This window comes from Littorina saxatilis, linkage group LG2 (genome assembly GCF_037325665.1).
Source record: "Littorina saxatilis isolate snail1 linkage group LG2, US_GU_Lsax_2.0, whole genome shotgun sequence".
Classification (NCBI taxonomy): Eukaryota; Metazoa; Mollusca; class Gastropoda; order Littorinimorpha; family Littorinidae; genus Littorina; species Littorina saxatilis.
The window spans coordinates 92501039-92524254 of record NC_090246.1 but is presented as its reverse complement, the minus strand read 5'-3'; the positions used below and the strand labels follow the sequence as shown (position 1 = coordinate 92524254).

The 23216-nt window shown below is 44.8% G+C and overlaps 2 protein-coding genes across 2 annotated transcripts; one reads left to right on the top strand and one right to left on the bottom strand.

Moving 5' to 3' along the window:
• Positions 1-1463: 1463 nt before the first annotated feature.
• LOC138960162 (N-alpha-acetyltransferase 60-like) lies at positions 1464-7065 on the bottom strand. Its single transcript, XM_070331924.1, has 6 exons — positions 6916-7065; positions 5803-6104; positions 5140-5269; positions 4368-4464; positions 3323-3557; positions 1464-2377 (listed from the first exon to the last, which is right to left on the bottom strand). The coding sequence occupies exons 2-6, from the start codon at positions 5910-5912 to the stop codon at positions 2239-2241; spliced, it is 711 nt and encodes a 236-aa protein (XP_070188025.1). The 5' UTR covers positions 5913-6104; positions 6916-7065; the 3' UTR covers positions 1464-2238.
• Positions 7066-7259: 194 nt separating this feature from the next.
• LOC138960177 (ribosomal RNA-processing protein 7 homolog A-like) lies at positions 7260-22655 on the top strand. Its single transcript, XM_070331950.1, has 8 exons — positions 7260-7327; positions 8741-8886; positions 9596-9715; positions 10584-10710; positions 19115-19215; positions 19444-19587; positions 20998-21046; positions 22459-22655. Exons 1-8 carry the CDS (start codon positions 7288-7290, stop codon positions 22542-22544), a joined length of 813 nt encoding a protein of 270 aa, XP_070188051.1. The 5' UTR covers positions 7260-7287; the 3' UTR covers positions 22545-22655.
• Positions 22656-23216: the final 561 nt, after the last annotated feature.

The window sequence follows — 23216 nt, the reverse complement described above, 5'->3', positions numbered from 1 at the left end:
ATACGTGGTCATTTTTGGTTTGTCGTACGCCCATAACCGTATCTCATACGTGGGATTTGTGTCACCAACATTTCAGGACATTTCTGAAAACTAAATGGGAGGTAACCACTGTCCAAGTACTTGTAGGGGTTCTAAACACAGTTCTTTCCCATAGACCGGATAAGTTACTAAAGTTGCTACCACGTTCTACCACGTGTTGAAAACTGTGTTAGCATTCTCGCCATTCACAATGGCGGCCGAAAGTCCGACCTCAACTCGTAGACCTGTTTTCAAGCGATACAGTGTTCTGGAAGCTCTACAAGAAGTGATTTATGGATTACCACACAGAAGAATACTTTTATGGGCTGTAATGTGAGTACCTGATGTTTGACACCAGTTTTAGCAGTGTTTTGTGTGGTTTTACGTGCTGCAATGTGTGTCACTGTGTGTGTGTAAGTCCGGAAACTGTAATTTTTGACGAAAATGGTCATTATATCAATTTTTACTATAACAATCACAAACAAAGTCCAATGATCATGTCATCCTATAATAGCCAAGGGTATAAGCAAAACACATGCCAAAGATCTAAGAGATATCTCAATAAATGATCGAGCAGTGAACAGATTAGTGAACCTACCGAAGAAAGCGAAATTTTGCCCTGGCACACAGCAATACCAAAATGCTGTTATACTGTGGCAGTGAAGAGGTTAATGAATTCATTACAAACAAACATATCTCTGGAGAGAAACAAGAAGAACTAAGCTGAATATCAGGACTCAACCCAGAGGGTCCTAGGACCCTGAACTTTAATGTATTGGTGGTCATTGGAGCCGCTATGTGAAATTCTAGAGGGTTTGAAGACCAGGACGTTCATATTCTCGCTTTTGGAAGGAACATTCCTTGCCGACACATGATCTTTGTAGTGCTCATTTCAATGCAATGCCCATATTTGGAAGTTCTTTGAACCCTTCACAGAAATAATATGGTCATATCAGTAAGATTAACTCCGAAAAAACGGGTCAGTACAGATCTGGCAGTATATACTCTGCAAACAGTACCAATGGTATGCATAATAACACATATGTAGTGCATCTTTGAACCCACTCTTTTCAGGATTCAGTGCGTCGTGTGACCCCCTCTGTGAATTTCTGTACGTTTTTGTCTGTGGTTCTAGTGCGTACATGACGCACTGATGCACATATTGCGAAGCCCTGGATATATTCATCATTAGAACAGAATTAACTCAGACTTAAATTTAAGTTCTTCCCCTAAAAGCCCCAAAGGTGAAAAGTGCATGGCAAACCTTGCACTACGTCAATCTTTTTAAGATTATAATGTGATAGAAAAGAAGAAGACTTTGGACAAGAACAAACAAGAATCAATAAACTTATGAAGTTTGTTCTGTTTTCAACATCTGAGTGTAACCAGATATTATACATGCACACGTTACAAGTAATACATAGTTTTTACCTAGTAACGCTTTTACAGAGTTTGCATTCTACATGAAATTCATATATATATTGCCATGCTGAAATACAGTGGAACCCCACCTTCAGACCCTATTTTTTCAGATTTTCTTTTCATAAAGTCTCAAAATACACCTCAATTTAACACTCTCTTTTCTCTTTTTTTTTAAGATCGGATTTTTTTATATTTCTGGGGTCCCTGATAGGGAGGTTCCACTGTATTATTTCGCAGAGGTGAACAACATTGAACGTGGCACTGTCAATAATGATTGCATTCTCAACTGAGAAACGTAAGATCACAGACAACATGTTCCTCCCAGATAAGAAGTATAATACAGAGTGAACCTCACAAAGCACTTTTTAATGAGAGAACTAGGCTCATTAGTTTAAAAAAAAAAATATACCAAGCAGATTTACAAAAAAAGGAAGAAGAGAAAACGAGTTCAAACTCAACTTTTACATATAAATAAGATTTAAAAATCTAAACTTTCTTACTCTGGTGAGTTAAAGATGAGTAAATGACAAAGTATTTTTTACATTCCAAACCTTAAAAAAGAATGAAAAGCGTACAGAAGAGGTCTAAAATTTAAATAAAGCAGTAACAAAAACAAGAATAAGTTACAAAATAAGATTACAATGATCCTAAAGACCTTTTTAACTTGACAGAGTTTGGAAAAAAAAGACAGAAAATTAATTTCCACAAGTCTACAGTTCATCACAAACTTTAGCACTTGTCTTTTTCTACACTAACAAAAAAACAAAAACAAAAGAAACAACACAAAACAGTGACATCTCAGCTGTTGTGTGTGACTTGAACAGGTGGGCGAGAGAGGAACCGCTGAATCACGTTGCGCACTGCACGGTACAAGTGGCGAGGAAGTCCGCATGGCTGCAGCTTGTAGATCATGCTTCCACAATGTGAGATGTAGTCTGTACGGCTGGTCAAGGAAATCTTTCACTTTACAAGCATGGGAGCTTGGATACAGTGGACAGAAAGTTTTGATGCAAATAATGAAACCCCTTTTTGACCCATTCATTTTAGGACTGAAGTTGCCATAGAAGAGCTGCCAACTGCTAGCATTGTTTCGTTTAAGAGCAATCGCTACGTTGTTACGCTAAGCTTAAAATTGCTACACTTAAAAAAATAATCACAAACATGCATCACTTAAACACCATTTGCTACACTGAAAACTCCAAAACATTCTTAATTGCTACACGTGAGGCTTGACAAGGGTTGGCACGTCTGCATTGGCCTGCAGCTTCTCTGCCCTGATATCGCCCTCAGAAAATGTTGAAGTAAGTGGTACTGCCACAAAATCGAAGGTGCATCCTCGCAAGGGTACGGTTTACTCTGAATCTTGCCAGATATCAACACAGAAAAGATGTAAATGTTTAACTGACTAAAGTCAAAACTTGCTGCAAAGTGACAGCATCTTTCACGAGTTGGCTCAGAAATCATCTGGAATGAGTTAATTGTACGCCTGCATCTTACAAGGAAATGTATTTGTCATAGATCTGGTGATCTCTAGTCATACCCAAAGTAATTAATCAAAAAAGACTTAAAACATTCAAGACAGACAGTTTTAACTCCGGTTCTAGATGACGCCTACTAGTCTGACCCCCGAATAAAGAACTCATAACTGTGAAAAATGCTGAAATCAACACTAAGTCTTACTAAATTCCCACAGATTATCCACACTAACTGACTGCAACAAATTCAAAGGATATGAAATCAACAACTATAAGTCTTACTATATTCCCACAGATTATCAACACAACAGACTGCAACAAATTCAAAGGATATGAAATCAACACTAAGTCTTGCTATATTCCAACAGGTTATCCACACAACAGACTTCAACAAATTGAAAGGATATATCAGAGACCATGGCGGCTGGCCCCCGTTGACATACAGGACGTAGGAGTAACCGTCCCTTGGCTTGCCCTGAATGGAATAGTAGAAAGGCAGAAAGCTGTGCGGCCGGAAATTGCGACGTTCGTAGAAGCGGATGGCAACGGTGTTGGTGGCTAAGACATGCAAGTATATCGCTTTGCAGCCAACACTTTCTTTAGATGTGAGGTAGGATAACAGGCTGTCCAGTAAGAGTGATGCTGAAAAAAAAGAAGGAAAAATGTTTTCTGTCAAAATGTTGTGAATCTGCATCATGATGTTTATAGAAGATAGTTATACTATAATCTCATTTTCTGATGCGACAAATGAAGAGAAAAGCTTTGATCACTAATACCTAATGTCAGCTTCTAAAAAGATGATACATCATTCCACATTTAATATTGCACCAAGGTTGTCTCCTCATTTAATGCTGAAAATGGAGGAGAACATCTGTCAGCTAAATGTGCTGTCATTCCAAGCAAAATGAGCTACCACAGATTCTTCTAGGATATGTATATTATGCTTTGATTGTGATGCTGTCAGAACAATAGTAACATATTGCAGCGCTTCCATATTCCATTTGGGTGAAGAACATTGATCAAGATTTAATCGTTAACGCTGGATTGAGAGTTAATCGTTAACGCTGGATTGAGAGTGCCCAAGTCAATGACCATCAGTTCATTTTTGGTCAGTGCACAGTTACCAGACGATTTCCTCGAATCTTTCCAAAGACAGACTTTACACAGATGCGGCCATTTGAACAGAAGTGTGAGACTGACTGAGACTCAGTCACTGGGAGCACATGTATCCATCATCAGCTTCCCTTAGTCTTGCTTTCCAAAGCAGGCCAAGGAGCAATTCGAAAAGAGTATTTTCTGACACTAACGAGACCGTCATAAAATATGGCCTGTTTAGATGACATGATCTTTGATGGACTGATCTTAAGACTTATAACAATGTGTAGGTAAGAAGAAAACAAAATTGTGAGAAGAAATTGTGGTCGTTTGGACATCATACTGCGTTCCACATACCTATTCCATTCCGCCTGAAGTCGCCCACCACTCCAAGGCTCAGGATGTAGGCCACCTGCATACTTGGAGGGTAGTAGGTGGCAAGGATGTCTCCATCCTTACACACAGGCATAGATTGTGATTACTAACACATATGCACTACGATATAGAGGGAATTCAAAAAAGAACTCTGTCGGGTTTGTATGGGTTGTGAAAAGAGTGAATGCCCTTGCTTTTTACTCGGACAAACATTGGATGGGCCAATCACTACAGAGGGTTGTGTCGGAAACGCTTACAGTAGCTCGTGTGAAGTTATGTGTCAGAGGAAAAGCAAGGGTATTCACTCTTTCACAACCCATACAAACCTACTGAGTTATTTCCCAAAACCATCTATTCTCATGAGCATACACACCCATACACACAGAGGCATGCATGCATACCACATGCATGCACCCGAGCACACATTCACACACATGTAGTATGCATGCATATAATATATATATTCGCTGCACCGCTTCTTCATATATTCTTAAAACAAACAAATTCCTATACACATTTGAGGAAAAAATGCACTCACAATCAACAAGAAATGGCATCAAAACAAATACATGTATCTTGCACACCTGTATTTTCAGATATAGATAGATAGACCAAGAGAAGGAGAGTGAAAGAAAGAGAAAGGAGGAGAGAAGGAGAAAGACCTAGCTGAAGACTGACAGAGTGAGGGAGAGAACACAAGAAAGATATATAGTAGAACAGAGAACTAATTTGCACACAAAGGTGAATAACCTACTTCTTTGTTCAACTTGGACTTTGGTTTGAGTTCGGCCACAATAAGACCGATGATGCGAGACTTGTGGGTGGCCGCCAGAGAGTAGAAACGGGAGCTGGAGGTGATGTCATCATACCAAGAGTCAGGATACCTGCAAACACAAAATAAAATGGCAGTTTGTCATCAATATTACTTTTCTGTAAGTATAAAAAATTCTACTATTTGCATACAAGCTATACATTTATGTAACTTACAATGTACACAAATTAATCTGAGATGAAAAGAACACAATTTTGTCAGCTATGTGTATTCGGCATAATCACAGATCGTAAGTGAGTCCTGAGGTGATAGTTTATAAAAATAAAAAAAAGCAAGCATGAATGACTATTTTCCCATGACAGCTTAAAAATAAGGCAACAATAGCAATTTAGAGCTTCTGTGTCTTACGCATGCATACTTGTAAGTGCCTGTCCCACCTTTATGCCACAGTATACTACATGAAGAGTATGGCACACATTGCATGTTTGCAAGATAAGGGCTAGTGGCCAGCAGTGTCGATACACAGAAAAAGAACACACACACAAACCAATGAAGACAGCAATGTACTTCCCATGTGACACAGATGGGAAACAGTTATGTATGCTAAAAGGATAACTTATTGTGCAAAAGAATAATCACACTCACTCAATGGGAAACCATTCGCTGCACAGCTTCTTCACTTCACTGACGTCTGCCGGGGAAAGGAATCTGAGCTGGACCTCTTGCTGCACGCGATAGGCTTGCACCTGCGTCATGCCTGCCTCCGCCACTTGTGCCGTCACTACCCCTGCTGTCGCCACCGCCACAGCCGCGCCTGATCCTACTATCACATGGGCAGGTGCAGCCAGGGTTCACACTCAGACTCCAACTCCCCCTCCAAGCTCTCCCACAGATCCACCTCACCTTTCGTGGGGCTCCATTTTATTTACTGTCCGATGTGCATGGAACTGGAAAACAGCACATTTAATGACTACACACATGTATATATATATATGTAAACCAAAAAATATACTGACAAAAAAGTTTGTAATAAAAAGAATCAACCGAACATATCAAGCACAAATAGCACTTCACAGTTGACACAATATATCATTTATTACACAGCAGCATGCACTTGTTAACTTAAAAACAAAGGGAGAAGAGTAATGTTTTGTTAAATATTTGGTATGATTATAGGTATAGGGACAATGAGTAGGCCTCGCGGCCTTTTTACGTCCCCTTATTGTATTCCAAATTGCATTTGGGTCTGTTAAATGCACGCTATTTTGAAATTTAGTGACCAATAGTCACCCATCATATTCATACACATTTTCTTTCATTATCTGTTCACTGTTAAGTCGATGTCATTGACGTGTGATTTTTACTAATTCTGATTAGTACAAAGCACAATACATTTGCAATTGATTTGAGCAAAATGGCAGATCTCTGAATTGTCTAATTTTCCTGACTGTGCATTTGATTCTTTTGAATAATAACTTGAGATAGAACTGGGACTGAGAGCTTTACATATCTTTGATTTTTGATGACATGCACCCTTTTACTTAGATCTCATAAAAATGGAATTAGACTTCTCTACAACTATTATAAAACAAGATTCCCACATGTGTGTGAAAAGAACACCCACAAATAAAGACGAAGACTGAAAAGAGGCTGAACAGGTTGCAAGCAACAGCAGGCTCTCGCTTCTCAACCCTCAAACCAAAACAAACAGGGTCATCCAAAGTTATTGCCGAAGAAATAGATATCCCTTGAACTCACCACAAATATAGGGACTTGAATTTTGAAAGGAGAATCTGTTATTACGATTTTCGCTGATGAATGCGATGTAATCGTCTTGCAATTGTTGCAAACATCTGCAAAACCAGCTGCTTTATCTCCTCAGAATCAGACGGACAGAGACAAACCGGATGTTCTACTTTTTGTATTGATTATGTCGAATAAATTCCGGCAATATAAAACAAAACAAAAATGAATCTGGCGATGAAAAAAAGACGACAAGAATACACCACATACAGTGCCATCAGCAATACTCATTTTAGCGTAGACATTAAGGAAAAATAATGTAAAATTGTAGCATTCTTCGCATTCTTTTCAATCCATGTTTTTTAATCGACAACTTTAGTAAACAACATGGCGGAGAGCGAGCACATGGTTATCAAAGGGCTCACTGGTAAGACTGTTCTGTGGCATGCACAAACTTAAACAGATTCAAGGTGAAGATTCATGTCCGGTCTCTGATATTTTTTTTTAGTTCCAAGGCGGGTTATCCTTGGGTGCTTGTCTGTAAAGCCAATCCCTTTACCTAACGGTTGTGTTTGCGGTGTATCTCTGTCTCAGACGTCTGTCACACTGTCACACTGTGTCAGTGTGTGTGTGTGTGTATGTTTCACATTGTGTGTGTGTGTGTGTGTGTGTGTGTGTGTGTGTGTGTGTGTGTGTGTGCATGTATGTGTGAGTGTGTGTGTGTGTGTGAGAGAGAGAGAGAGAGAAAGTGTGTAATATGTACTCTTTTATTAGACATCGAAAGGACACCATCGCATGGCCATGCTGATGTCTTAGAAATGCAGTGTGACTGTGTGTTTCAAATTCTCGGCTACACACACACAAACACACACACTCTCTCTCTCTCTCTCTCTCTCTCTCTCTCTCTCTCTCTCTCTCTCTCTCTCTCTCTCTCTCTCTCTCTCTCTCTCGTGGTATGTCATTGTCTGTAAGCATTCAGTGGTGAGCAACTATTTGTCACAGACAATTAACAGCTTGTCCTCATTGCTTTATTACAACAACAAAAGCAAGCCTTTGCATACTTATGAACTATTCCACACCACAAAGCAGCCAACAACCATAAATCATTGATTGATAAATTCAGTTCTTCTTCTGTCTTCTTCTGCTTCGTGGGCTGAAACTCCCACGTACACTACGTGTTTTTTGCACGAGTGGAATTTTACGTGTATGACCGTTTTTACCCCGCCATTTAGGCAGCCATACGCCGCTTTCGGGGAAAGCATGCTGGGTATTTTTGTGTTTCTATAACCCACCGAACTCTGACATGGATTACAGGATCTTTTTCGTGCGCACTTGGTCTTGTGCTTGCGTGTACACACGGGGGTGTTCGGACACCGAGGAGAGTCTGCACACAAAGTTGACTCTGAGAAATAAATCTCTCGCCGAACGTGGGGACGAACTCATGCTGACAGCGGCCAACTGTATACAAATCCAGCGCGCTACCGACTGAGCTATATCCCCGCCCGATAAATTCAGTGATCACAAAACATGACTGTAAACAAAGAAGAAAGACAATTGTAACAAACTGTAGGCCTGTGTAGCACTGTATACGTACCTCTTGTGCAACAGCGAGCAGGACAGCTGGATCCTGTTCCTGCTCTTGTGACACTGCCGACAACCCCTGGCTTGAGGAAAACTTCCGAATGGAAGTGTTGGCTCATTGACTATAGAATTAACTTTTCTTCACATCATGATAGGACACCTGTCAGAGAGGGATGCTGACTCAGCTGTTCCCATGCATGTCCTGTCTTGGCAGGAACCGCTGTTTTTTGTACAGGGAGTTTTGTCTTCTTCTTTGCAGTGGTTCCTGTGAAGTTTGATGAAGCCAGGACAACAGTCCATTATGTCTACCTCAAACAGCATGATGTGAGGCAGAAGGGAGGAGATGACGTCAAACCCAAGGACAGAACCGTCTTTGTTGGGAACGTGCCTCCGTGGGCCACAGAGGTCAGTGTTGGCATACATTTGAATTGGACTTGAACACAGTGGAACCATCTTTTTAAGACCAACCCACCCACCCACCCACCCCTTTTTTTTAGAATCCTAGTTTTTCAGATTTTCTGTTAATTACGTCTTTTTCCGGCATTTTGAGGCTCCCTTAATTCCTATGAAGACCTGGTTTTTTAAGATTTTCTAAGGGTTTCACTGTACTTGAGAAACATGCATTGCTTTCTTTACTTGGTTTTTTTTTTTTTTACAAATGATGAGTAAATATTTGTAAGTCATCTTGCCAACTCAGCAACTGGTGCAGTTTGAACAGGTAGCGATCGAGTGCAAGGAGGCGTTATTTGCTTGAGTTTTTTTAATGCCTGTATCCAGTGAATGGAAGGATAATTTTTTACACATGTGTGTGTATGGATTTGTTATATAATCTGCAAATTAACACTACTTTAATACAGTATTTGGAGGTTCTTGCATTTTGTTGCTCACTTCATACTTTAAATCTTGTACATTTTGGATTTGCGCACACGAGGGTGTTGAACTTTACGTGAAGGAGATGGTGTGGTGGGTTTTTTTTCAAAATCAAGAGCTAGAGATTCTGGTCACTTGGAGCGATAATTATAAATGTGGAATATCTGAGTGCTACTTTATGTCATCAGTTTTGTTGTTGTTGATTTGTTCTTATGTTGACTTGAGTGTTCTTTTTTTTTTGCAGGAAAGTTTTAAGCATGCCTTTGGTTGCTGTGGCAGAGTAGAGAACGTTTATTTCCACGCAAAACCATGTAAGGGCAAGCCTGCAGAAGATAACTCAAAACGAAGGGAACTATTTCCAAAGGTAATTTTTCACATTATGAACACATAAGTATTAAGTAGTGTGGTAAACTGGTTTTATTCATAGCAATACAGAGTCATCAATCGAAAAAATGATTAAAAACAACAGTAAAGTTCACCTGTCCAGTGATTACTATTTTACCTCCTGAAGCATTGACATCTGAATTGATACGGTAATGCCTAATATTAATTGGGCGAAGTTGACTTTTCTAAATCTGCTTCACGAAGCATACTGCACTAAGCTTTGGCACTGAATTTTTTGTGAATAGACTTTGTAAAGTCTACACAAAGTCAACTTGGGCACAATTAAAGAAAGCCTTAAATGGCATGGGGTAGTGATCTTTATCACAATGAGAGGCGACATACAGGATAACTATCCTTCCATTCTATTAAGTGAAGTCATGTTGTCAAAAAGGTCCAGATCATTTTATCAATAGATATGTGCATAATGTATAATGCGTGGTAACTATGTGTTCAGTGGACAACCTATGCATAATTATAAGAGTAGTAGGCATCCGTCAGTCCCGGGAGAGTATGCATTTGCGCTCTCAATATTCGTTCCGAGGCAGCATCAGGTATAACTGGACAGGCTGATGTGGGAGTGAGATTCCCTTCCTCACTGAGCCCAGGTGAAGTGTGATGCTTGGAGAGATTTTTCTGCGCTGTCTGTCATACATGTATACAACACGCTTTTTTTCTTTCTTCTGCGTTCAGGGGCTTTAACTCCCACGAACACTCTTTTTTTTTTTTTTAGGTTGAGTTGGTTTTTACGTGTATGACCGGTTTTACCCCACCATTAAGGCAGCCACACGCCAACACACTTTCAAAACCCAGGCACAGTATTCTCTTGTCTAATCACTGTTGTTTTTCAGATGGACCACAGAGTGGCCTACCTTGTCTTCAAGAACCAGCAATCTGTCAATAAGGCATTGCACCTTTCATACACCAAATCCTTGACACTGTCGACTAAAAAATCACCGATTGTACACGGCTGTGCCAGTAAGTATTCTTTTGTATAGTCTCGCCCTATCCTACTGTTTCTACTGTTCTTTCACCAGAATATCTTAGATGATATGAATTTTAAAATGTATTTCCTGTAAAATTATGGGAACAAATGCAAAGACTTTTTTCTGTCACATACTTTCAAAAACTTTGCATTAGATTCTCAAATACAGTTACCCAAGTTCTAGTTAGTAGTGTGACGGCATAGCTTTTGTTTTCTTTGCTTTTTGTGTGTGTGTGCCTATGCTAGAATCGTACAAAATAATAGACAATTGCGAGAAACGATTATGTGTTTTTATAGGCTGCAGATGAGTTGCTTCCCTTAAAACAATGAGACAATGAGCAAGACCAAGTTAGTTGAAGTGTGTGATTCAACACATGGTCACACTGTGTGTCCAAGGCAATCACAATGAAAAATCAGTTCTAATGTGCATTGTGTGCTCAATATTGCACCATTATCTCTCCAAAATAAGCTAATTGGAGCGCACTGTTCACTGTGGCACTGATCACTGGCCTGCAGTGATTGCTGACTTTGCCAATGATCACCGTCTATATATGTCTGATGTGCAGTGTGCGCTCGATATGGCGCCATTATCTGTCCAAAAATAGCTGTCAATATAACACTTACCTCGACAGTACTATTCTTGCACATTATCTATTATAGGCCGAAAAAATTGGGCAAAACGCTGAGTGGGTACAATTATCTCCCATAACCATGCGCCACCGTGGATCCCAAGCACTGTCCGAGTGCTTCCCCCTTACAGGATCTAGGTGGCGCGTCCTCTTTCTTTTTTCGCGCGTGTCAGACGGCTGTGTTTCTGCTACGCTCCCGGATTATTTTGGACTAAGAGGCTTCTTTTCTGTGTGGACTATCACCTGTTGGATTATTGTGTGTTATTCCACTTCTGGCTTGAGGCTACGTTGTGTTTCCTTCAACTTGTGCCTCCGTTGTTGTGTGGCGGACTCGGCGTGCCTCCCGTCCTCCTTCGTGGTGACCGGTCGTCTGCTTCTTGTTTCGCCGCATTCACTTGAGTATTGACCTAAGTTTTCTTTGAATTTTGTAAATTCTCGGTCTTTAAGGGTACGTACAGGGCGAGGTAGGATGTCTCGTCCTGTTTTGGGCTCTGGTTCTACGGAACCAGAGTCTGCCGGGGGCAACCCTTCTCCGGGCGCCCAGCGTCATGTTTTGCGCACGGAGAAGGGGACCTTTCGGCGCTCCGACTCTCCCTCCCCAAACGCTTTGCGTTTGCGGCGAGGGAGGGCGGAGAAAGCCTGTTTGAGCAAGCTCAATGCGAGCTTGCTCAAACAGGCTGGGCTTGAGCCTGGGACTTCGGGCGGGGCTGCGCCGTCGAAGGTTCGGGGAAGGTCGAGGGGAAAGAAAAAGCTTCTTTCTCCTTCTCCTTCAGTGGAACAGGCTTCCCCCCCTTCGACGCCGTTGTCCGGCCCTCAGTCTCAGGCTTCAGCTCCTCCCGGTTTCAAGCATGGGGGGAAGGTTTCCTTCTCCTCCCTGGCTCGAATCCGGGGGCAGGTCGATTACCAACCCTCTTCGGGGGTTGGTGAATCCGATCTAGGGGCTACTGGAGAGACTCAGGTTTCGACATCTTTCTTTTCCGGTGCCTCTCCTGTGCCCTCCTCGGTTTCCACCGCTGTGGAAGCCAGGAGGGACACGGGTCCTCCTCTGAACTCCCTCGCTGGGTCGTCTGCTGCTGTTTCGACAGTAGTTTCGGCCTCCTGGGGGGGGAGATCGGAGGAGATGACAGGGTCTCTGAATTCCCTCCCCGCTGGGGTTGGGATGCGAAGTGACCCCGTTCAGGGCGGTCCTGTGGGGGCAGGGGTTTCAGGCTTCGTGCCTCCGACCACTGCTACTACAGTTCCCTCTGACGTCCGTGTGACGGGTGGCTGTCCCTCTATGAAACGCTCCGGCCTACTAGTTACTGGACGTGGAGGTGTTCGACAGAACGTGGTACTTCTGTCGAATGGTCAGGGCGACGGGAACATTGTTTCTGTTGCTCAGACCGACACCTCCGACCGGACCATCTTGACCCCACGCCATTCCTTAGCGTCTGGTGTTCGGGTGACGGATGGTCCGGACCAAGGGTCCGGAATGTTCCAGGCTTACGGGTCGGGATCGAACCGGACCCACGGGTCCCGACTGGACTTGACCTTCGGGTTTGGTCCGAACGGGACCCATGGTACCGGACCGTACTGGACCTTAGGGTCCGGTGCGGGACAGTACCTCTGGCCCTTGCCGGACCTACGGGTCCGGATGGTATGGTACCGAACCGGACCGGACCACCCGACCACCTCTGTTCGTTCGGGTGGTCTGGCACCGAGCCGGACCACCGGACCTACGGGTCCGGATGGTACGGTGTGTCCACGTCCGGACCGAACCACCCGAACACTTTTGTGGTTACGGGACCTCCGGATGGTACCGGACCACCGGACCGGACCGGACCACCCTACCGGACCGGATCGGCACCCCCGACCGGACCGGACCATTTCTTTTCTGATCAGACCCGATGGGTTCCTGTTCAGTCTATAATTGGCGGGGGTTCGTTGGCTGGGCTGACCCAACAGTCGCAGGGTTTTTGAGTCACTTGAGAAAAAGTGACTCTATGTAATCGGTCAGTGTTAGTCTGTCCGGCCGGCCGGCCGTCCGGCCGGCCGGCCGGCCGGCCGTCCGTAGACACCACCTTAACGTTGGACTTTTCTCGGAAACTATCAAAGCGATCGGGCTCATATTTTGTTTAGTCGTGACCTCCAATGACCTCTACACTTTAACGATGGTTTCGTTGACCTTTGACCTTTTTCAAGGTCACAGGTCAGCGTCAAAGGAAAAATTAGACATTTTATATCTTTGACAAAGTTCATCGGATGTGATTGAAACTTTGTAGGATTATTCTTTACATCAAAGTATTTACATCTGTAGCCTTTTACGAACGTTATCAGAAAAACAAGGGAGATAACTAGCCTTTTCTGTTCGGCAACACACAACTTAACGTTGGGCTTTTCTCGGAAACTATAAAAGTGACCGGGCTCAAATTTTATGTGAACGTGACTCCCAGTGACCTCTACACTTTGACGTCTGCTTTGGTGACCTTTGACCTTTTTCAAGGTCACAGGTATGTCTTGAAGGAAAAAAATTGAAATATCATTTCTCTGAAACTATTCATCGGATTTGATTCAAACTTTATAGGATTATTCTTTACATCAAATTATTTACATCTGTATTGTGTTGTGAATAGCAATTTCTTCCTGTCCATCTGATGCCTCATATAATATTCAGAACTGCGAAAGTGACTCGATCGAGCGTTTGCTCTTCTTGTTGTTTTTCTCTCCCTTCGGCTGCTGGAGACGTTTCGTCTTTGGGGCAGGGGTCTTCGCCGCCTCTTGCTTCAGTGGGCGTTTCTTCACAGCCTGCTTCATCGCTTTCGGCTCCTCCCCCTCAAGCTTCCTACAATCCTGCTGTTGAGGAGTTGTCGGGAAGTGAAGAGGAGAGTGAGTCGGAGGACGATGGGGAGGAGGATCAGGGTCGCCCTGAGGTTAACACTGATCCTCTACCCTTGCCGGTTTCTGATGGAACTTCCGAAGCTATGCTTCGTACTTTCCAACAGTACATGACAGACATCACGCGGCGTCTTGACGCCACGGATGCCTCTCTTAAGCGTCTGTCGTCTAGTGTTCCCAACCCTTCGGTTGACACACAGGACGGGGACCCGGGGTCTGAGGACGAGAGGCAGGAGGCTCTCCCTCGCACAGCTAGAAGGACGTTTGAACAGTTTCAGGACGTCCTTCCCTCCGACGCCCTCTCGTCCTTTGAGTCCGCTTCGGCCCGGGCGCGGGAGGCACACGCCGCGTCTGCCGGCGGCTCGTTTTATGAACGATCCGGCCGCCGGCAATTCGCGTTCCACCCTAGTCTTAGTGCCACGGTGGAAGCGGCAGCACATCGCCTGAGGAGTACAGATTCACGTGCAAACGCGACCTATGTTCCTCGGGAGGACGCGGATTCAGTGCCGTGCTTTCCTTCGGGAGGCGCACCTCCACTGTTTCCTCGTGTCCAATCTGTTTCGTCCCTCCCTTTTCCCTTTGACTCTCGAACTCTCCCTTTCCAGACTTCGAGTGTTCAGGGTGGGGCTGACGGTGATGTGTTCGTTGGGGAGGTGCCTTCGGTCAAGAAGGTGGAACTGAGCTCTGCTTCGTTCCACAATCTTGAGGCCACCGTTTCTTCCATTGTCGAGGCCCAATCACAGGCCTTGACATGGATGAGCACGCTGTCCACACTGTTGGACCCTCCCGATCGGGCAGAGTCCGATTCCACTCGGGTCCTTGACACGGTTCGAGTGGATCGGGCTTTGCATGCCGTGCGATCGTGCGTGACGACTGCGGCAGAATTGGCCATTGGAACACGGGTCCACTTGTTGGCCCTGTTCCGTGATCATTTTCTGGCTACTTCTTTAGTGCCTCCGGATATGAGGAAGAGTCTGAGGAACACGTTTCCTCAGTCGTCTTCCCTCTTTCATCCGGACACTGTTCGTTCTGTGGTGGAGTCCACACGCCAGAGGAACACTGATTCTCTGATGGTTGGCCTCGCTGCTTCGGCGACAGCGGCGGGGAGTAAGAGAAGTGCTACAGTCACCTCCAGCTCCCAGCCTCAGAAGAAGAAGAAGAAGAAGCCAGTTTCACTGCCTCCTTCTTCCTCCTCTCAGGCGCCTGTCGCGTTCCCCCCTGCGGCCCCGGCTTCTCGTGCTCCCAAGCGCAAGAAGAAGGGTGCTCAGACAGGGAAGGGGAAGCAGCACCACCAGGGGGGTGGTCGCAAGCCTGCGCCTGCCCGCCAGCAGAATTTTCAGTGAGTCCCGGCCCTACGTTGACGCCCCCCCAAGTTGCCTCTCTTTCGTCTGTCGGTTCCCTTTTTCGGGCCCGCGACATGTGGGGCAGACTGGTCTCCAACCAGTTTATCTTGAGGGTGGTGGGGTCGGGGTTTTCTCTACCGCTGTCGTCACAACCTCCATTGTCCGCTCTACCATTGACGTTCCCCCCTCCTTGAGACCCTGCCAGATGGCAGGCTCTTCAGGACGAGGTGAACTCGTTGGTCGAAAAGAAGGCGGTCTACCCCCTTTCTCAGCCTTCTCCGGGGTTCTACTCCCGCCTGTTCGCCGTCCCCAAAAAGGACGGCCGGTTCAGGCCGGTGTTGGACCTCTCCACCTTGAACTTGTACCTTCGCAGGTGCAAGTTCAAGATGGAAACCCCTTCGTCGGTCCGGTTGGCCATCCGGCCAAACGATTGGGCCACGTCTGTGGACCTCCAGGATGCTTACTTCCACATCCTGGTGGCCCCGGGGTACCGACATCTGCTCCGGTTCGTTTGGGAGGGCACAGTGTTCGAGTTTCGGGCCCTCCCATTCGGCCTGTCCTTGGCCCCACTGATTTTCACAAAGGTGGTCAAGGAGCTGGCGGCGTTGGTCAGAGCTCAGGGTGTGCGTCTGCGTCAATATCTGGACGATTGGCTCACCCTGGCCCAGTCACGCGACCAATGCCTCCAACACACCCGGCAGGTCCTGGATCGGACCCATGCCTTGGGGTTCCAGATACAGTGGCACAAGTCAGACCTCGTGCCAGCCCAACAGTTTTGCTACTTGGGGATGGCGTTCGACAGGATCCTCCCCGGACAGGATCCTCTCCCTGAGGCGAAAGATTCTCTCCATTCAGGCTTGCCGCGCTGTTCCTCACAGACGGCTGGCGGAACTGTTGGGTTCCATGGAGTCTGTCGCTCTGCTGCTGCCCCTTGCAAGGCTACACAAACGTCCCCTGCAACGGGCAGTAGCAGATCGGACTTCCAGGCCTCTCGATTACACCGAGTTGGTCCAGATCGGGCCTTGGTTTCACGAGGCTGTAGTCCAATGGCTGGACCCGATCTGGCTCAACTCTGCGGTGCCTATCCAACCGAGACGGCCGTCTCTCTTCCTGTACACCGACGCTTCTACGCGGGGTTGGGGGGCCCACCTGGACCTGCACGAGGCCCAGGGGGTCTGGACCCAAGAGGAGTCCCTCCTACACATCAACTTTCTAGAGTTGGAGGCGGTTCGTCGGGCTCTGCTGGAGTTTCGCCTCCTGATTCGGGATCAGGATGTGTTGGTCCACGGGGACAACACCACATGCCTAGCTTACCTTCGCCACCAGGGGGGCACCAATTCTCGGTCCCTCTCCCTGTTAGCGGAGGAGATTCTGCTCTGGTGCCAGACCAATCAGGTCCGGATGTCAGTCCAGTTCGTTCCGGGGAAACTGAACGCCCTGGCCGACATTCTCAGTCGGGGCGATCAGGTTCTCCCCACAGAATGGACCATCGCTCACAACGTTCTACAGCGTCTGTGGGCAAGGTGGGACCGTCCTCTGATCGATCTGTTCGCAACTCGATTCAGCGCTCGGCTTCCCAGGTACGTCAGCCCCTTTCGAGACGCGAATGCGTTCCACGTGGACGCATTCACTCTCTCGTGGAGGCTCCTCGATGCTTACGCCTATCCCCCGACATCTCTGATTCCGAGGGTGCTGGCAAAGTATCTGCAGGAACGGCCAAGACTGATTTTGGTCGCGCCTTACTGGCCAACAGCTCCGTGGTTTCCAGATCTTCGCGGTCTCACCCACGTAGACCCTCTACCTCTGGATCTGGACGGGGGAAGTCTGCTCCAGCCTCGATCAGGCCTCCCTCATCCACGTCCAGAGAGTCTGTGCTTGACCGCATGGCTCTTGTGCGCTCCAAACTGCTTGCACTAGGATTGCACAAGAGTTCAGTAGAGTTTTCCTTGAACGCTAAGAGGCGATCAACTAATCAGCTCTACGACTTACGCTGGAGAGCTTGGGCCGCCTTCGCCTTGTCCAAGGGGATAAAGCCGCTTTATCCCTCAACACAGGACTTGGCCAACTTCCTGGTGGAAGTGTATCAAAAGAAGAGTCTTTCTTCTAAGACTCTTCTTGGATACAAATCTGCCATCACTTCCACGATTGCGGCCGCTACTGGTCGCAGACCTGAACACTTGATCAGTTCCTCCCTCATCGCTAATGTCCTTTCGGGTATTAGCAATGCAGCGGTGTCTAAACCTCGGGTTTCATTTCCCAAGTGGGATGTCTTCCTGGTTCTCAAACTCCTGCGTAGCAATGAGTTTGAACCCCTGGCAGGCATCAGTATCAAGTTGCTGACTTTTAAGACTGTGTTCCTCATCGCTTTAGCCACTTGCCGTAGACTCAGTGGTATTCAAGCTTTGAGTGGCCTGGAATTTGACATTGAGTTCACCACACATCAGGTGACGTTGGCTTTCCTACCAGACTTTCGAGCCAAGAATCAGAATGCCTCGGAGTTGTCCAAACCAGTAGTCATTCAAGCCTTGGCTCCCACTCTTGAACATGATGACCCTGATCGCTTCCTCTGCCCAGTACGTGCCCTTAGAGTGTACCTGGATAGAACACGTAGCTTTCGGTCTTCTAAGCGGTCACTGTTTGTCTCGCTTAATCCGAAGTACCAATCGGATATTTCTAGACAAACTTTAGCTCGTTGGCTGACCTCGCTTATCAAACAGGCTTATGTTCATGCTCAAGTGGATGTGGTCCCTGACATCAGGGCACACGAGATTCGGGCTATCGGCTCCTCGTTGGCGCACGTGCGGGGTGCCTCGCTCCAAAGCATAATGGCGGTCGCGTTCTGGAAGACTCCAGCCAAGTTTATAAACCACTATATGCGAGACTTTTCCAGTCTCAGGCTTGACCAGTCGTATGGCATTGCCAAAGCAGTGGTTGCCAGCATGGTCACGTCAGTCTAAGGTATTTTTCTTGGGTATATTTTCTTTTACGGTAGTACTGTTCGAAAATTGCCTGGGTATCTTAATCCTTGGATTTAAGTGATTTTGATTAAGGAGTTTAATACTCTACATATCACCCTCACACCACTCTGGTATTCTGTGCAAGAATAGTACTGTCGAGGTAAGTGTTATATTGACTGTAAGGCTTCTTTTTAAGCCTACTGTCTATATGATACTTACCGAGACAGTACTATTAGAGTTTCCCTCCCGCCTCCCCTCTTGATATGTTATGGGCTTTTTGAGGGTCTGCAGCTCATAAAGAAAGAGGACGCGCCACCTAGATCCTGTAAGGGGGAAGCACTCGGACAGTGCTTGGGATCCACGGTGGCGCATGGTTATGGGAGATAATTGTACCCACTCAGCGTTTTGTCCAATTTTTTCGGCCTATAATAGATAATGTGCAAGAATAGTACTGTCTCGGTAAGTATCATATAGACAGTAGGCTTAAAAAGAAGCCTTACAATTTGGAGCTCACTGTTCATCGTGGCACAGATCGTTGTCCTGCAGTGATTGCTGACTTGCCAATGACCACCGTCTGTTCATGTCTGTGTGCAGGATACAAACAGATGTACCTTGAGTCAAGGCAGACAGATGTTGCTGAATTGAAGAAACAAGTCACAGAAAGGATCATGGAGCACGATCTAAAGGAACAAGAGGTAACACCTTTTCATGGTTAATTGTTTTAATTCAGTGTCTAAGTCCAGTTTTAACGAATGAAGAAAAAGATAAGGATTTTTAGCAGTTTACAGACATTTGATTTAGTCCTATAGCATGAAAATGTAGTGACACAAGTACAAACATTATACATTTGAACAGGTTTCACATCCTAATTGCAAATGCTCTTAATTTATTTGTACCCAAACTCTCTCATTTGTGTTTTACAGATTGAGGAGGTGCTGAAGAACGCCGAGCCGGACGATGAAGGATGGACGGTGGTCACCAGGGTGGGCAAGAACAAGGGAGCCCCGCGCACCGAGGCTGAAGACAGGAGGGTGAAGCAGAAGGAAGGGAGAAAGAGGAAGAGGAAGGTAAGAGACCTAAAGAGGATGACTTTCGTTCTTTCCATGCTGCTTGCTCTTTGAGGTTCCAGGGGTGGTGTACACAAAAGGGTGCCCTACTGGGTGAGCTCAAGCATTAGGTCAGATTGGTTGAAATCTCAAAGAAATATCAATTTCAAACAAAATCTCTTTGTTCCCAACTAATTGGTCACTTTCTTCTGCACTCCACTTCCAGGAGGCTGGTTCCACATTACTCTCACTGGCTATTTGTGTCTATATTTAGATCTTTTACTTCCCCCCGCGGGTTAGGGGGAAGAATTTACCCGATGCTCCCCAGCATGTCGTAAGAGGCGACAAACGGATTCTGTTTCTCCTTTTACCCTTGTTAAGTGTTTCTTGTATAGAATATAGTAAATTTTTGTGAAGATTTTAGTCAAGCAGTATGTAAGAAATGTTAAGTCCTTTGTACTGGAAACTTGCATTCTCCCAGTAAGGTAATATATTGTACTACGTTGCAAGCCCCTGGAGCAAATTTTTGATTAGTGCTTTTGTGAACAAGAAACAATTGGCAAGTGGCTCTATCCCATCTCCCCCTTTTCCCCGTCGCGATATAACCTTCGTGGTTGAAAACGACGTTAAACACCAAAGAAAGAAAAAGATCTTTTTCTTCCCTTTATGGCTTGGATCTTGTCATTAGCACTCTCCGTCACTGGTAATGATTAAGGAAACACAGAAAGTCACACTTAACACTAGAGGCAGGCTTCTAAAAAGAACTACTGTCATGTGTAAATGTTTCATTCTGTTCAGCAATGTAGGTTGAAGGGTTTTGTGTGAGAGCACTGCACAACAGATCACTCTGGGTCTTCTAAACATCACACACAGGTTAAAACCAATAGTTGTTGTTTTTAACCAAGGACCTGATATAAAGTGACATCGGCTACATGCTTGTGATGATCAGGCGTGAAGCGGGGACTATGTAACGAATCTGTATGTGTGAAGGAGAGAGTACCAACATGTATACCTAACACTAACAGCAATGAAAGTGACTGGAACAGAAAGAAGAGAAAAATCAGATTTCGTCAATCAGCGCATGGTCCCCACCCAGCTGGACACTTTCTGTTATACTACCCCAGGCCACTGACCTTAAATGAAGATGGTCTCCCCCTTATGTCCGTGTGGCAAGAATCAGAGAGCAGAGCACATCCTGCAGGCTTGTCCATACCACAGTGCTCTGAGGGACACCATCTGGCCAGAGGAGACAGCGCTACAAAAGAAGCTATACGGCCCCAGAGAGGACAGCACGTTTCGCCCTGCAGTCCGGACTGACAATCTAACAGGGAACGACAAGAAGAAGAAATGAAGAGGGTGTAATCGTAGTCGGGAGCTGGAGATCTGAACGGGCTTTATTTACTTACATGTGAAATTGTTTTTTTTTTTCAGGAGATGACAAACTTTTACACGTTCCAAACAAGGGAGCAGAAGAAACAGAGTAAGTACAACGGCTTGGGTTGTTCTGTTTCTTCTGTCTTTTTTCTTGTTCATATACCTTTTTATATTTTATTTCAGATGCTTTTGAAAATGTTGCAGTCATGTTCACTCAAAATACACTTGTCATGTGCAAGAAAGATAACTCTGGCATTACCTGTTTACCTACCTGAAGTAAAGGCTGAATGTGGAGCAGAAATATTCATTGGAATGCTACTTGTTGTTAAACACAGCCTATTTGATGTAGGATGCCAGTTTTCTTAATGTCTGGACATTGCCTATTGAAGATAGATTGGGGTGGGGGTGTTGAGTCACAGAGATTTGACATCGCTAATTTTGTTTGGTTGAATATTACTTGACACTTTGGCTTTGATAGTAGCTACGAGGTACCTGACCTACGTTGGCCTTTTCCTTCAAATGCATCCCTTTTTTGACTCACATGCGAAGCAAAAGTGAGTCTATGTACTCACCCGAGTCGTCCGTCCGTCCGTCCGTCCGTCCGTCCCGGCGTCCGTCCGGAAAACTTTAACGTTGGATATTTCTTGGACACTATTCAGTCTATCAGTACCAAATTTGGCAAGATGGTGTATGATGACAAGGCCCCAAAAAACATACATAGCATCTTGACCTTGCTTCAAGGTCAAGGTCGCAGGGGCCATAAATGTTGTCTAAAAAAACAGCTATTTTTCACATTTTTCCCATTTTCTCTGAAGTTTTTGAGATTGAATACCTCACCTATATATGATATATAGGGCAAAGTAAGCCCCATCTTTTGATACCAGTTTGGTTTACCTTGCTTCAAGGTCAAGGTCACAGGAGCTCTTCAAAGTTGGATTGTATACATATTTTGAAGTGACCTTGACCCTGAACTATGGAAGATAACTGTTTCAAACTTAAAAATTATGTGGGGCACATGTTATGCTTTCATCATGAGACACATTTGGTCACATATGATCAAGGTCAAGGTCACTTTGACCCTTAAGAAATGTGACCAAAATAAGGTAGTGAACCACTAAAAGTGACCATATCTCATGGTAGAAAGAGCCAATAAGCACCATTGTACTTCCTATGTCTTGAATTAACAGCTTTGTGTTGCATGACCTTGGATGACCTTGACCTTGGGTCAAGGTCACATGTATTTTGGTAGGAAAAATGTGTAAAGCAGTTCTTAGTGTATGATGTCATTGCTAGGTTTAGGTCAAGCATGTGAGTCGTATGGGCTTTGCCCTTCTTGTTTCCTCTTTCCTTCTTTCTTTCTTGTTTTCTCCTTCCTTCCTTCCTTTGTTTGTTTGTTTGTTGGTTATCCTTTGTTTCAGAAAGATAATGCTGACATTGCCAACAAGATGATGTTTGAACAACAGAAGTGTTTTGTTTCTATTTATTTATTAAATCCTTTCTTGATTTATTTGCTTGCAGAGATTGAAGAACTGCGCGAGAAGTTTGAAATGGACAGGTCGAAAGTGGAAATAATGAAAGCCCAGAGAAAATTCAAACCTTTTTAAAGTTATTCTCATGTATACGGTTTAAGTAAATGTTGGATGATATGAATGCCTGCTTGTTTGTGATGTGAAGATGGAATGTTTGAATTGTGAATAAAATTACGAAGCATGCTAGTCACAGCTTTAATTGTTCTGTTTTAAGACAACTTTCAGAGCTTAAATGTCGTTTCTGTCTGTACTGTTATAAGAACGTCTTGAAGTTTTCTTCTTTGTGTTGTTTCTCTCTGTTTATCTACTCTCCCCAGACTCTGTGTGTGTGGAGAAAAGCTTGAAGAGAAGAAAATGATTGATGGCGGTTGCCCAGTTGCCACCTTCTGAAGCACAATACTGTGCGTGTGCACACAGATTTTCACTGGAAGAGTTAGATGAGTCATATGAACACACACACACACACACACACACACACCCAATCATCATCACAATTACCAGCACAACAACATCAATACATTAAAAAAACGTCAAAGCACCACCAAACCCGGGATCAATTTTTTTTTTTTTTTAGCCCAAGACAGCTTCCAACATACGTTGATTTTAAAGTGTGCATGGCACATGTAAGATATTTTGACAGTTTATTGACATTTCATCAGTGTAAGTGGCTTCCAAATGAAATTTTTATGTTCAGAAAAGTCTATAAAGACTACGATAGTGCGTACAGTAGGCTTGACTTTGTTTTGA

Coding starts and splice junctions, on each gene's coding strand:
- LOC138960162 (XM_070331924.1), bottom strand. CDS start 5,912: ATGACGCAGGTGCAAGCCTATCGCGTGCAGCAAGAGGTCCAGCTCAGA. Junction 5,270..5,802: donor AGCGAATGGTTTCCCATTGA/GTGAGTGTGATT, acceptor TTGTGTTTGCAG/GTATCCTGACTCTTGGTATG. Junction 4,465..5,139: donor AGTCCAAGTTGAACAAAGAA/GTAGGTTATTCA, acceptor CCTGTGTGTAAG/GATGGAGACATCCTTGCCAC.
- LOC138960177 (XM_070331950.1), top strand. CDS start 7,288: ATGGCGGAGAGCGAGCACATGGTTATCAAAGGGCTCACTG. Junction 7,328..8,740: donor GGTTATCAAAGGGCTCACTG/GTAAGACTGTTC, acceptor TCTTCTTTGCAG/TGGTTCCTGTGAAGTTTGAT. Junction 19,216..19,443: donor ACGATCTAAAGGAACAAGAG/GTAACACCTTTT, acceptor TGTGTTTTACAG/ATTGAGGAGGTGCTGAAGAA.